This window comes from Cebus imitator, unplaced genomic scaffold (assembly GCF_001604975.1).
Source record: "Cebus imitator isolate Cc_AM_T3 unplaced genomic scaffold, Cebus_imitator-1.0 Scaffold149, whole genome shotgun sequence".
Taxonomy (NCBI): domain Eukaryota; kingdom Metazoa; phylum Chordata; class Mammalia; order Primates; family Cebidae; genus Cebus; species Cebus imitator.
Window position 1 is genome coordinate 2,657,703 of NW_016107464.1, and position 15,876 is coordinate 2,673,578.

A 15,876-nucleotide genomic window follows, 5' to 3' on the forward strand; every position below is an offset into this window, starting at 1 on the left:
GAGTTGCCAATTCTTAACAGAATCATTCAGTATGTGGCCTTGTGTCTGGCTGCTTTCACTTAGCATGATGTTTTCAAGGTTCATTAGATTTTGATTCTCCATGTGGGACACAGGTTGTAGGCTTCCTATTTATTCCCTTTAAGCTCATCTACCTGATGATGCATTTCATAGTGAATTTATCTTCATGGACACACTAGGAAGCAGTGCTAATCTAAATAAATGTGTGAGAGCATGACTGAGGTTTATCTTTGACTGCAAGAATGAGTGAGCTTCGTTAACATTTGCTAGGTCTAATTATTTTGGCCATGCTCTATGAGGAGACGTTCTGAAGTCTTGAGTTCGTTTGTTGGAACAGATCTAAATGATGTACTGAGTTGAAATGAATCTGGCTTTTCTTACAGGTATCCCTACAGTGGACCCTATTGCTGACATCTATGTAGAGGCATGGGACCATCCACCCAGCTGAAGAAGATAAAGACACGTGGACAGTGGCCATGTGAAGGCAGAGGCAGAAGTTATGTCTACAAGCCAGGACATGCCAAGAGTTGCTAGCAGCCATCAGAAGCTAGGAGAGAGGTATGGAACAAATTCTCCCCCAGAGCCGCCAGAGAAAACCAACTCTGCCAACATCTTGACTTTTAACTTGTGGCCTCAACTATGAGAGAATAACTTTGCTTTAAGCCAACACATTTGTGGTAACTTGTTATGGCAGCCCTAAGAAATTAATACACTAAAGACTAATGATGTAATTTCAAAGCTGCCTGGCATGAGCTGGTGCTCAGTAAAGCCCAGAGAGCTGAGTTGTGAATATTCTGCTTGTTTTTGAATTTTCTACAATTGTTAACAATTTTAAGAATAGTCTCACAAGTATATTGAACAAGACAGGAGAGTGTTCGCTTTTGTGTCTTATTCAATACCTTAGCAAGGTGCATCTGTGTTGCTGGTTTTCAGTGTAGTTGGTTTTCTCTCTGCTGTATAAAAACCACTGTAAAGCTCAACCATAATTTACTATCAGTTCTATGGTCGATAAACATTTGGATTGTTTCCAGTTTCAGGCTTTTGTAGTCTGCCATGAACATTATTATACATGCCTTTGGGTCTATTTGCATGCATTTTGTTAGGAATATACCTAGAAGAATGACTGGGTTATAGCACGTGAACTTGAATAGACAATGCCAACCAGTTTTCTAAATTGGTTGAGACCTCTTTTGTGTGTGTTGCCTTGTACTTTTTTCTGTATTTCCTGCCAAATTAGGAGGAGTGATACATGAAAAAGTTCAAGAGCAAATGTGCTGAAGAGGAATCTACTCCATCTCAAAAGTGGAGTTAAAGTTTCCTACCTTCAGTTCTCCAGAATGCTGAATTTTATGATGACCAAATTATTTTTATTTATTGTTTTGAAACAGTCTCACTTTGTTACCCAGGCTAGAGTGTAGTGACATGATCTTGGCTCACTGTAACCTCTGCCTCCCAGGTTCAAGCGATTCTCTTGCCTCAGCCTCCTGAGTAGCTGGGATTACAGTAGGCATCCACCACCTTGTCTGGCTAATTTATTTTTGCATTTTTAGTAGAGACAGGGTTTTTCACCATGTTGGCCAGGCTGGTCTTGAACTCCTGACCTCAAGTGTTCCCTCACCTTGGCCTCCAAAAGTGCTGGGATTACAGGCGGGAACCACTGGGCGTGGCCCAAATTATTTTAAATAGCTGTGAATCCTGAAGGTACTAAGCAAATGTATCATCTGAAAATTTACTGACAAGGAGCTTTGTTTTTGAATGTTATCTGTGGCAGCCTCAGAGAAATTGTCTGCTTTAAAAATGAGTATTTTTAAATGTATTATAGCAACAAAAGTTTCAACTATTGAGAGTGAAATGTTTTAAGATCATACTGTCATTTGCTAAGGTATGCAGTAATAGAAAGTAATTTTGGAATATCACGAGTAATGTTCTATGCTTTAGAAACCAGGTAACTTTGCATAGTTCTGGTCTAGACCTATGCTATCTAACTTGGTGGTCACCATGCACATGTGGCTACTGGGCATTTGAAATGTGGCTAGTCCAAATTGAGATGCGCTATAATTGTAACACACTGGATTTCAAAGACTGGTATGAGAAAATACAAAGTATCTTAATATTATAGTGGAAATATTTTGGTATATTGGACTGAATATCAAAAAAATTTTCAACTGTTTTTAATGTGGCTAACAAAATTTAAAATCACATGGCTAATTACACTTTATTGGACAGCCTTGTTCATCCGTTCATTAAAGTGTACAAGAGACCTGAAATATTTGGCTGTGATGTGATCCCATTCATAAGAATCTTATCCTCCCGTCCAGGCACGGTGGCTCACACCTGTAATCCCAGTACTTTGGGAGGCCAAGACGGGTGGATCACATGAGGTCAGGAGTTTGAGACCAGCCTGGTCAATACGGCGAAACCCCATCTCTAGTAAAAATATAAAAGTTAGCTGGGTGTGGTGGCATACACCTGTTATCCCAGCTACTTGGGAGGTTGAAGCAGGAGAATCACTTGAATTCAGGAGATGGAGGTTGCAGTGAGCAAATATTGTGTCACTGCACTCCAGCCTGATTGAGTGAGATACTATCTTAAAAACAAAAACAAAAATAAAACAAAACAAAAAAAAGACAGCTCTTTTCCAGGAAGTGATTCAGGTGGTCACCACCCAAGCAGAGGAAGACAGCTAGCTTTTATGTATGCTGCTGCATGGAAAGGCCACAGAGCCTATGCTTACAGGCCCTTGGCCAGAACCATGGCACTCCATGACTTATTTAAGTAGGGTGACTTGGGGTAGTACATGGATACTTACTGAGCAGTCAATGCCTCTGTCATAAAACACAGTGTTAAGTTTTGGGTTTCTTGAAACATTCAAAGTTAAACACAAGTACTATGTTGGAAAAAGGAGGGAAAAAATTCAGGATGTGGTCACTTCTGTTAGATGAGTACTGGAGTGAGGCAAGAGGGTAAAATCTGAATTAACACAACATATGTATATTATTTTCTTCCCTTTTTGTCAAAGGAAAGCTGTTACACAAACATGTATGGAAAATGACAAGCAGAAGCTCCTCTTTCCATATCACACTGACAGTAAGTTGTACATAGATTGCAGCTAATGTGGACAAATCTGACTAGCCGTCTATTGCAGTCTTGTTTCCTACCTTTTATGGTTAACATATATATAAAGAATTCTAGTTACCTACATATCTTTTATTTTTTCCCTGAAGAGACAGGGCCTTCTTGCTATTGCCTAGGCTGGAATGCAGTGGCACAAAGTTCACTGTAACCTCAAACTTCTGGGCTCAAGCGATCCTCCCACCTCAGACTTCCAAGTAGGTAGGACTCTAGGTGTGTGTCACCAGGCCCAGCTTATTTATTTTTTAAAAATTTTTGTGGAGATGGGGGTCTCACTATGTTGCCAGGCTCTACTCACCTATCTCTACCATTCAATACGCATATACCACGTGTGGCTACACTTTCTGCTATCTATCTATCTTCTTGGCCCTTATAGAGATAGAAATGCAATAGTAACTAGCATTGTAACATGTGGCACATATTTCTAAGTTGTTTACACAAATGCAGAAATACAGAATCTGGCAGCCAGTAGTTCAACACAGCTCTATCTTCCTGTGGCCATCTCTCCACCCCCATTCACATAGAACCCTTCCCCATCCCTAACATGTGTGACATGAAACACAACAAATGTTTTAAGTGTACATCATACATTTATTACCAACAACCCTCTCAACTCCAAAATTGGGCACAGGGATTAAAAATAAAAATTCATTGCACTACTTAGTAAAGCATTACTAGTAACTTTCATAAAAAATGTACAAACTTTGTTAAAAATTTATCAAGCCTTCAAATGATTTGGTTACAGATATTTATAATACGTACATTTAAAACTATATGTTAACTGATACAATGGAATATGATTTGAGAAAATGATTCAGCAAATGATTCCAAAAAACACCCCTGTGAGCTTTCACAATCTGAAACAAACGGCAAAATGAGGTAACCAAATGTACCAACGGGGGACAAACAGCTTCCTAATGAAAAGGCCCAAAGATATCTGTGAAAAATATTCTCACAAGTGAGTTGGTAGATCTCACTCAAAATTATTGTAAGAGGTCCAAATTTAAGAATCCTAACAAATCATATTTCAGATAGTATATAAAATCTAAATACACTTTCACATTTTCTAGATTTTGCTAAAAAAATTAATTAAGGACAAAAAATCCTAAGAGGAGATCTTGATACCTGGAAGCCTTATTTTTTGAGGGGTGGTGGGTTAAAAAAACACCAAAGATGACAATTCATGCCAAAAAAACAAACAAGAACCCACAAAAACCCACAGCTGAGTTAAGATGGTAAAGCCAATATTGTTTTAGGAGGAAAGAGGACGAAGGCCAAGGAACCAACATCTGCTTGCTATCTGGTGCATCACCCAAAGTGACAATGGCTGGGCACAAATCAACTGTTTGTTCTCTTTTGCTAGCCACAAAGTTGCTCATTTCGGCAAGCCTGAGCTGGTCAGAACACATGCGTGTGTGTTCCCAATACACACTAACCACAATAAGCAAGTCTGCACACATTTCTGAGCCCCATGCAAAGACAAGACATTCCCAAAGAGAGATCAGTCACAAGAGTGCAACACTGAAATTCAAGATTTTACCAAAACAGACCCTGCTGCCTCCTAAATTGCCAACTGCCTCTCAAAAATTTACAGAAAAAGGGACATAGATAGAGGGAAGAAAAAGCTACTTCTCCTAGTCATTAGTACAGTGTGCCTTGTTAATTAGGTATCTCTATATAAATTAGAAAAAGTGCTTTACTTGCATGCTTCAATAAAATGAATACTGAGTGTAGTAGTATTAGATCTGTACAGATATAAACTTTTCGTAGCTATATAAAAGAGTATGTATAAGATGGGCATTTGCCATTTTAAACATGATTTTTTTCATTAAAAAAAATAGATTAAACTATACGTGATTTGTATGTAGCTGATTGTTATGCCAAGAATTTTGGTCTTTAACACACTTTTTATTCATCAGGAACAGGTGAGGGATATCCTAATGATTTAAAAGCAACATGTGCATTTTTATCACTGTTTAGATATATTTCTGATGCACTAACAACCTAGGGAGAAACAGTATGCAAAACCCTACTTGTATGACTAGATAGAGGCAACAGTATCTCGAAAAGGGCAAAATTGTGCTTCTGTGAATTGACTTTACTGAACTCTAGGCTGTGATGAGCTTATAGATACTTCAAGGGAAGGCAAGCAGCATGGCAGTAACAAGTAGTTAACACTGTTTGAGTGGAAAACTGACACAGAGCCAATTGAAAGTTGAGTGGGGCTGGCAGCAAGTTATCACAGTTCTGACTGGAATAATACAGCTTGAGCTATTGCAAACAAAGCAATGACAGCAACTGCAGGAAGAGGCAGACAATGTTGAATACACCAAAAGAATGAGAAAGTAATTTAAACACTGCTGGAAAAATGACTTTAAACAATCAGAATTATAATCAAAGAACCTACTAAAAGAAAACCCCACACAGCTATGTATTATCTCAGATCAACTAAATGAAGGTTGACCAATTCCTGTTTAACAGCATTATTTTTTATACAAAAATCAAATCTTCATTTATACTGCAAGTATTCCAGACACCTGTTGTATTAAACTTTTCTCAAACAAAAAAAAAGCAATAAAACATCAAAACAAACCAGGTCTAAGGAACATGAGCTGTAACAGCACTTGATCCATCCTGAAACAAGGGTTTCAATGAGGAGGAACTAGACAACTTTCAGAATTTGAGCCTGGCAAGTGAATTAATATGAACAGAAATATAGTTTTCTTAGAACAATTTAGTTGCCCACAGGAGCTTGAACACAGAACATGTTATCAGAAGTCAAGCTGAATTAACAGATTTTGTTCTGGTGGAAGTCAACGAGGTGACTTCATGGGACTAGTGGTGTTCTTAGAAATATATTAATCAAATATCTTCAGAATAGACTACAAATCTAAACATTAAAAAAAAAAACACACAGGTACTTTCTGTAAGAAACTTACTGGAAATGTAAAGGAAAAAAAGTATCAACATTCAAATCATTGAAATGTTAAATATTGCTAACTGATGATGTATGATATTGCACCTTCTTTTTGGAAACACCAAGTTGGAGATTTAAAAATTTCCACAATAATAAAAAAATCAGGTTCATGGAGTGAGAATGTGTTATACTTTTTTTTTCTTCTTAAGTTGACCCACTTAGGACCACCAATAAAGAGAAGGTGACAGCTGCCTGAAGCAAAGGAAGAAGGCTTTTCTCATTCCATTCATTGGGAGGGAAGGGATGGGAGTATTCGATGTTTGTAATTGATGCACCCTCAGCAATCAGTGTGCAACAGCAAACACAAGGGAAAAAAAACCAGTGTACAGTACTAGTGCTGTTTAAAATAACACACCAGATTATACATTGCAGCATAATTAAAACTACACACACATTCTTGGTACATGCTGGTATATAGGATCTCATACACACGTTAGCTACCATGCCCTCACACAAGTAGTTGCACACACACTCACACAGATACACTTATCACCAACAGTCATACGCTGCATTCATTTCCACTCACAGTTTCTGAAGGCTCTATATAAGGTAGATTGCTATATCATCTGTAGCTACCACTTTTTATAAAAGCACATGCTAAAAGATCACGTCCACTGTAATCTTGCAGCAACACTCGGAATGATCACACAAAAACCAGGGAATGTTAGTGCACACACAAAATTAAGCTAAAGAAAAAGTCTTTGGAGTTCCAATCACACGGTTAGTATAACAATCCCATAACTGTGAAGACTAATTGTAAGCTTTTATAGTTGATTAAGTCACACAGTGCAAAGAAAGGTCCATTGACCCTTTTGGTAAAGGGAGGGCTGGAAGCCACAGATTAAGTTCAATGGATAGTCCGTATATACATGTGATGAGGAACACCCAAACTAAATTTGTGCTTCTTAGGTTGGTCATTCTGAATCCCGATGCACTTCTGAAGCATCAGCTCGGCAAATTGGACAAGTACGATTTGCCTACAAAACAAAAGAGAAAACTTGTTTAAATTGTGACACACACAATGAAACACATTAAGAACTTTTGCTTCCCAGTTTTTACATTCTTTGTTCCTCTGAAGAGGTACAAAACAAGTTTTTCTTTTTTTTTTTTAACCCACAAACCTCTGAATTAGCCCATGAATGATACTTGATTGATTGATTGATTGATTGAGATGGAATTTCATTCTAGTTTCCCAGGCTGGGGTGCAATGGCACAATCTCGGCTCACTGCAACCTCTGCCTCTTGGGTTCAAGCAATTCTCCTGCCTCAGCCTCCCGAGTAGCTGAGATTACAGGTGCCCACCACCATGTCAGGCTAATTTTTGTATTTTAGTAGAGATGAGGTTTCACCATGTTGGTCAGTCTGGTCTTGAACTTGTAACCTTGGGTGATCCACCTACCTCGGCCTCCCAAAGTGCTGGGATTACAGGCGTGAGCCACCGCGCCTGGCCACCATGAATTATTTTTAGTAAGTCTGTTAAAATATGTAAATAAGATTACCATTCACAAGTTCAGATGAGATTAATAACTGATTTTAAATTAAAACCTTGGTTATTTTTTTTTTCCTTTTTTGAGACAGGGTCAAACCCTTTTGCCCACAGGAACACAGTGGTATAATTATAGCTCACTGCAGACAAACTCCTGGGCCTAAGTGATCCTCTTGCCTCAGCTTCCTGAGAACCTAGGACTAACATGTGTGCCACCACACCCAGCCAACTTAAAAGACAGGGGGTTTCACTAAGTTGCCCAGGCTGGTCTCCAACTCCAGGCCTCAAATGATCCTCCTGCCTTTGCCTCCCAAAATGTTGGGATTACAGGCCTGAGCCACCATTTGTGGCCCCTTGGCTATTCTTAATGGATGTCACAGGAAACATTTAGTGGTATGACTGTAAAACAGGCGGACTGAATCTATACTCATAGCTCTACTTACTCACCTGTTCCCTGGCTCCTAAATTTGCTTTTTCCATTTCAACAAATGGTACCATAATTTGTGGAGTTGCTAACGCCAGAAATATAAGCATCACCTGCTCTCCTATTTCCTAGAAGCCATTATTTACCACATAACTATATTTGTGCATTATGGTAATTCTCAAATCAGTCCCTTTTTTCATCCAGTTGCCACTATCCATTCTCTGGCCCACCATGTCTTACATCTCCGTGTCTCTCCGGAATTACCTCTTCTATTCTGTTCTCCAACAGTAGTGAGAAATCCTTCTAAAACAGTCTCAGTTATATCCTTCTCGAATGCTTTCAGGATCACACCTAAACTCCTTCACACTTCAGAGTGGCTTCACAACAAGCTGGTCAGTGATTTTATCTCTGAACACCTTTTCTTTTCCCACTCTTCCTCACATCCCAACTATCAGCCACGTGGAACTTGTGTTTTTCTGTCTGAATGTGTCAGGCATTTACATATATAATGCTTTCCTTTTAAAATAATTTAAGACTCTTTGTCTTCAGGGCTGAGTATGGGCTAAGCTAGGTACTCTGGTACTGTGCTCACTCAGAGAACTATCTTTCCTCACCAAACTGTGAGGTTATCTAGTTTTATCCAAATCAGAACACTTTATTTAAAAAATAACAAATTTGACTATATAAATTTTTTAATAGTCATGGAGCCACTGCACCCAGACTATTAAAATTCTTTTATGTATCACATTTTTATTCTACTGTTACAATTTGAGACTATGAAACTATGAAGAATAAAGAAACATTTTTCATAAACCTTTTTTTCAAAACATTAAAAAATAGCCAGGTGCAGTGTATAATCCCAACACTTTGGGAGGCTGAGGTGGGAGGATTGCTTGTGCCCAAGAGTTCAAGACCAGCCTGGACAACACAGTGACACCCCATCTTGCTGGAGCCTGGGATGTTGAGGCTACATTGAGCCATGATTGTACCACTGCACTCCAGACTGGGCAACAGAGTCAGACCCTGTTTCAAAAAAATATATATTAAAAAAAAGAAGCCCCTGCAACAATTTCATACTGCTACTCTTATGGATTTGTGTCCTGTGTGCTTTTGTTCATATACACAAAGGAGAAAATGGTCAGAATTAAATACAAACACTAGATGTATAGACTCTAGTTACGTAGCCTTCTAAGCTCTCCAAGGAAACTCTGGCCTAGCAAGTTCACAGGCCTTGTCCCTATATGGCATGAAAAAGGACATATTCATTGTCAAGAAGAGGTCATCCATCTTGGGTTTTGTATAATCACTCCTATGTTGTTGACTACAGTTAATTTTTACTGGCCTTTTCTCCTCATTTGCAGAGATCATACTGAAAGCTATGTTTCCATTTTGTCTCCTATACCTTCCTGTCCACTGAGCTACAAACTTACGCTAATTAACCTATTGTCAATAAAATAGAAAATTCAATGTCATTTCCTTTAAAGATATTATCACTTTACCTTAAGCCATTTGTCAACACACTTGGCATGGAACTCGTGGTTACAGGGTAAGACTCTAAGTAGCTGCCTTGACTCAAAATCACACATGCATACTACACACCTAAAAAAAGCAAAAAGATCATTTAACCATAAAACCAGATGGTTTTCTATTGTTGACTATTGAAACCTACAAAATCATTTATCATTGTTATCAAAATGTCACTTAAATTTTTAAACAAAAGTATCAACCAATACCCTGAAAAAATTATGATGTTAAGGCAGTAAGAGGGTTTTTGCTTTACTGACAGATAACACAGAAAATTTCTAGTTAACATCAAGTCAATCTTAATACCAAAGATTCTATACTATAAAAAAAAAAAAATGGTGTTGCAACAATTGGATGTCCACATACAAAAGAATAAAGGTGGGCTGGGCATGGTGGCTCACGCATGTAATCCCAGCACTTTGGGAGGCCACGGTGGATCATGAGGTCAGGAGTTTGAGAACAGCCTGGCTAACATGGTGAAACCCCGTCTCTATTAAAAATACAAAAATTAGCCTGGCGTGGTAGTGGGTGCCTGTAATCCCAGCTACATGGGAAGCTTAGGTAGCATAATTGCTTGAACCCAGGAGGCAGAGGCTGCAGTGAGCCAAGACAGTGCCATTGCACTCCAGCCTGGGCAACAGAACCAGACTCCACCTCCAAAAAAAAAGAATAAAGATGGACCCCTACCGCATACCATATAAAAAGACTGACTCAAATGGATCAAAAGCTTAAGTGTTAAGAGCTAAACTACTAACATCTTAGAAGAAAACAAGATAAATCTTCATGACCTTGGATTAGACAATGGTTTCTTGGAGATGACATTAAAAGCACAAGAAGTAACAACAAAAAAGGAAATGCAGTTGTTCTTCAGTATCTGAGGATTGATTTCTAGGACCCCTCATGGATACCAAAATCTGAAGATATTCAAATCCCTTATATACAAATGGTATAGTATTTATGACCTACGTACAACCTCCCATATACTTTAAAATCATCACTATACTAATCATACCTAATACAATGTCAGTGCTATGTAAATAGTTGTTATGCTGTATTGTTCTTTATGTGTACTATGTATTGCTCTATTGTTATTTTCTATTTTTTTCTGAATATTTTAGATCTTTGGTTGAATACAGAGGGCTGAGTGTTAAGTTGAAATATAACAAAATTTCAACATTTTGTGCTTCAAAGGACATCACTGAAAAACAACAATCCACAGAATGGCAAAATATTATTTTACACTTTTAAAATTATTCTATTCTTCTGTTCTGAGGAAAGACTTTTTGAAGATAATTTATCTGATGAGATCTATATGTATAGAACTTCTACAACTCAATAATACAAAGACAAACCAATTTATGGAGAAAACGAAGCAAGGATCCGAATACACATTTCTGAAAAGAAAGTATACAAATGGCTAGCAGCACATGAAAAGAGGCTCAAGATCATTACCCATCAGGGAAAGGCAAATCAAATCTCCAGGAAATACTACTTTACAACCACTAGGCAGGCTATAGCCAAAAAAAAAAAAAAAAAAGGCAACAGCATGATTCAAAGCCATTATTTAGCTTTGGCATTATTCAATGACCAAAGTGGAAACCCAAATGTCTGTACACTGATGAAAAAGAAAATGTGATGTATCTATACAATGGAATATTATTTGGCCATAAAAAAAATGACTTACTGCTAAAAGCTACAATATAGAAAAAGTTAGCTAAGTGAAAGATGCTAGACACAAAAAGACCATATATCATATGACCCTGTTTATCTATAATCTATACAGACACAGTGTAGACTGGGGATGAAGAGGAGGCACCAGGGTGAGGTGGAAATATGAAGTGTTGCTAGTAGGTGAGGGGTTTCATTTTAGGGTGATGAAACGGGTCTAAATTTCATTGTGGTGATGGTTACACAGCTCAATGAATATACTAAAAACCACTGAATGGTACATTTAGAAAACCATTATTATTTCTGAGACAGAGTCTCACTCTGTCATCCAAGCCAGAAGGCAGTGGCATGATCCTGACTCACTGCAACCTCTGCCTCCTGGGCTCAAGCAATTCTCCTTTCCTCAGCCTCCCGAGTAGCTGGGATGCCTGCTACCATGCCCAGCTAAGTTTTGTATTTTTAGTAGAGACAGGGTTTTGCCATGTTGGCCAGGCTGGTCTCAAACTCCTGACCACTGGCGATCTGCTCACCTCATCCTCCCAAAGTACTGGGATTACAGATGTGAGTCACTATGCCCAGCCTGAACTGTACATTTTAAATGAGTGGAATTTTATGGTATGTGAATTATATATCAATAAAGCTTTTAAGCTTTACTTTTTTTTGAGATGGAGTCTCGCTCTGTTGCCCAGGCTGAAGTGCAGTGGCACGATCTCAGCTCACCACAACCTCTGCCTCCCAGGTTCAATTGATTCTCCTGCCTCAGCCTCCCAAGTAGCTGTGACTGCAGGAGCACACCACCACGCCTAGCTATTTTTTTATTTTTAGTAAAGACAGGGTTTCACCATGTTGGCCAGGATGGTCTCAATCTCTTGACCTCATGATCTGCCCACGTTGGCCTCCCAAAGTGCTGGGATTACAGACATGTGCCATCACACCTGGCCCCAATAAAGCTATTTTAAAAAGACCCCACACTGAGCTGAAATTTTAGGTTAAGAACCTCAAATTTTATGTGCATGGATTTTCAATCTTGTATTAAACAATCTAGAATGTGAATTAGAAACAAAATTTCTAAGCAACCTAAAAATCCAAAACAGCTCTAACAGCTTTCTAAAATGACAGAAATGTTCTACATCCATACCACCCGATACAGCAGCCATTACCTAGTGCGACTAAGACATTTAATTTTTAATTGGCTCTACATGACTTACTGAGCAAGCACTGGCTTAGAGTATGAAAGAGAGATAACTTATCTTTATCAAAGTTATCTCTGACTCTTAAACATTTTTAACTTTTTGTTTCCTCTCCCAACTTTTACCTTAATGATTCTTAAGCTTTTATTTCATAAAGGTAGAAAAGGAAATTTAGCAGAGTGATGTCAGAAAAATACACTTACAAAGTCTGTTCTGACTGGTGGTTGTTAGGATTGAACCGATAAGAAGGAAGTTGTTCAATATCTGCTTTAGTCAGTCCACGAGGCTTTGCCTCTCCCAGTCGCTCTGCCAGGTTTAACAGGGCCTGTGGCGGTAAAAGAAGACATATTTTCATCTTTCTTTATGTTATGTATTCTGATTTTTTTTTTTTTTTAAAGAGATGGAGTCCTGCTAGGTTGCCCAGGCCAGAGTATAGTGGCTGTTCACAGGCATCATCATTGTACACTATGGCCTCAAACTCCTGACCTCAAGCAATACTCTTGCCTCAGCCTCCTGAGTATCTAGAGCTACAAGTGTGCACCACCCAGAACCCTACTAAAACAATTTTTAAAATGTTTATGAAAAAACCTAAATACATACAAAAGTAGAAAAATAACATTAAATTTGATATGTCCATTACCCAGACTCAACAGTCCACAGCTAATCTTTTACTTACTACCATCTATCCTAAATCTCATTATTTTTAAACAAAACTGAAAAATGGTATTATTTCATTACTATCAAGTGCATCTGTAAAACAAAGATAGTGACTTTGACCCTGTGACCTGGTTAATTCTTTGTTGGTGGAGCTGGCCTAGGTATTATAGGATGTTGGGAAGCATTCCTGGCCTCCCTCTTTTGGTGCCAGTAATATCCCCCAGTTTTAACAACCAAAAATGTCTCCACACATTCCCAAATATCCCCTGGGGGACAAACTGTCCCCAGGTTGAGAGTCACTGCTCTAAAAAGATAAGACTTTTGTTTCAATTATTTTCAAAACAAGCAGTTTCTTCAAATAAGGATCCCAAACAAATCCATAACATACTATGGCTTAATATGCCTCAAGTTTCTTTTTCACTCTTAAATTTGAAGAAACCAGGTTAATTAGCTGTAGAAATCCCCAGTTTGAAATTTCCATCCCTGACCCATGGGGTTTAACAAATTCCTTGTCCTCTCGTCCTGTAAACAGGAAGATGTGACTACTTCTACCATAAGGCCTATCATGTCTACTGGTTATGTTAGCAGCCAAAGATGGAACACAGTCTAGATACATTAATTCATTAAGGATGGCAAAATGGTAGTATTCTAATTTTATCATTCTTCATTTATTAGATAATTTCTATACTGAGCATCTGCCTCATACTAAATAATATTCAGAATAATTTATGTAGAAATGGTAGGATAAATGAGACCAAAGAATTTTTTTTCTTTTATGAAGTATCCACTATCAAAACTCCTGAACTTTAACGTATTCGGTGTGTTTCAGTATACTGTAATTATTATGCCTTTTTTTTTTTTTGAGATAGATTGTCGCTTCATCCCCCAGGCTGGAGTGCAATGGCATGATCTTGGTTCACGGCAACCTCTGCCTCCCGGGTTCAGGTGATTCTCCTGTTTCAGCCTCCTGAGTGGCTGGGATTACAAGCATGTGCCACTAACCCTGGTTAATTATTTTGTTATTTGTAGTTTTTAGTAGAGACTTGGTTTTGCCATGTTGGCCAGGCTGGGCTCGAACTCTAAGTGAGTGATCCACCATGCCCAGCCAATTATTATGCTTATTGATTTTACACCAGTACCTCCTTTCTACTGAGTTTTAATGACTCTAATAACTCATTTGTTTTATCCCAAAATTAGTATGTCTTTTGAGGACTGCTTTTCTCCATTTTTCAGGTTGCCACAGGGTTAACAGAATGATTAACAATAATGATAGATGAGAAAAACAGAATTAACTATTTTATGACAAGAAAATATGTTAAGTTCTTACGGTATAAAGACTACAAGGGAGCATATTTCGTTTTATTGCACTTTGCTTTACTGAATGCCACAGATGCTTTTTTTTTTTTTTTTTTCCCCCGAGAGAGAGCTTTGCTCTTGTTGCCCAGGCCGGAGTGCAATGGCACGATCTCGGCTCACTGCAACCTCTGTCTCCTGGGTTCAAGCGATTCTCCTGCCTCAGCCTCCCAAATAGCTGGGATTACAGGCATGAGCCACTAGGCTCAGCTAATTTTGTATTTTTAGTAGAGACAGGGTTTCTCCATGTTGGTCAGGCTGGTCTTGAACTCCCAATTTCAGGTGATCCACTCGCCTCAACCTCCCAAAGTGCTGGGATTACAGGCATGAACCACCCTGCCCGGCCCAGATGCAACCTTTTAAAAACAAAAACAAAAAATTGAAGATGTGTGGCCACCCTCTGTTGAGCAAATCTATTAATTCAATTTTTCCAACAGCCATGTAGTCATTTCATATCTTGGTGTCATGTTTTGGCGATTCTCAAAGCATTTCAAGCTTTTTCATTATTTAGTATCTGCTATAGTGATCTTTCACATTACTATTGTAGTTGTTTTGTGGTACCATAAACTGCACTTGCATAAGACTGAAAACTTAACTGATAAATGTTGTGTATTCTGACTACTCCACTGACTGGCTACTCACCCGTCTCTCTCCCTCTCCTTGGGTATTCCTTGCCCCTGAGACAAACCAATATTTAAGTTATGCCAATTCATAACTCCACAATGGCTTCTAACTGTTCAAGTGAAAGGAAGAGTAACATGTCTCTCACTTTAAAAACTAGAAATGACTAAGCTTAGTAAAGAAAGCCATGTCAAAGCCAAAACAGACTAAAATGTAGACCTCTTGTGCCAAACCCGTAACCAAGTTATAAATGCAAAGGCAAGGTTTGAATAGGAAGTCAAAAGTGCCATTCTCGCTGGGCACAGTGGCTCATGCCTGTAATCCCAACACTTGGACAAGCCTTGGGCAAAATGGCAAAACCTTATCATTGCAAAACAACAACAACAACAACAACAAAACAAAAACAAAAAGAAATCGCAAAAATTAGCTGAGTGTGGCGGCGTTCGTCTACTGTACCAGCTACTTAGGAGGCTGAGGTGGGAGAATCACTTCAGCCTGGGAGTTCGAGGCTGCAGTTAGCCTAGATCATGCCACTGCACTCCAGCCTGGGTGACAGAGTAAGACCCTGTCTCAAAAAAGAAAAGCCAGGGAGCAAAACCACCATATTGATGATATGGAGGAAGTCTGAGTGATATGGATAGAAGATCCAACCAGCCAAAACATTCTCTTTAGCCAAAGCCTAATACCTAACTCTCTTCAAAGAAGCCATCTTTATAAAAACAAAGTAAAGTTGAAGCAGAAAATGCTGATATAGAAGCTGTAGCAAGTTATCCAGAAGATCCAGCTAAGATCATTGATGAAAGTGAATAAAGAATAGATTTTCTTT

General features: G+C 38.5%; 1 protein-coding gene across 12 annotated transcripts in view; it reads right to left on the bottom strand.

Annotated features, from left to right (window-relative positions):
* Positions 1–3,720: 3,720 nt before the first annotated feature.
* The window catches only part of RNF38 (ring finger protein 38), a 128,947-nt gene continuing 116,791 nt past the window's right edge, over positions 3,721–15,876 (bottom strand). For 11 of the 12 annotated variants that reach the window (XM_017543170.2, XM_017543169.2, XM_017543167.2 and 8 more), the window contains 3 exons: positions 12,623–12,744; positions 9,537–9,636; positions 3,721–7,104 (listed from right to left, as the gene is read on the bottom strand). In XM_017543170.2, the coding sequence (XP_017398659.2) occupies positions 7,042–7,104; positions 9,537–9,636; positions 12,623–12,744 (285 nt within the window). In that variant the 3' untranslated portion in view covers positions 3,721–7,041. The remainder of the gene's footprint in view (positions 7,105–9,536; positions 9,637–12,622; positions 12,745–15,876) is intronic. The other variant, XM_017543168.2, reaches the window with a different exon arrangement.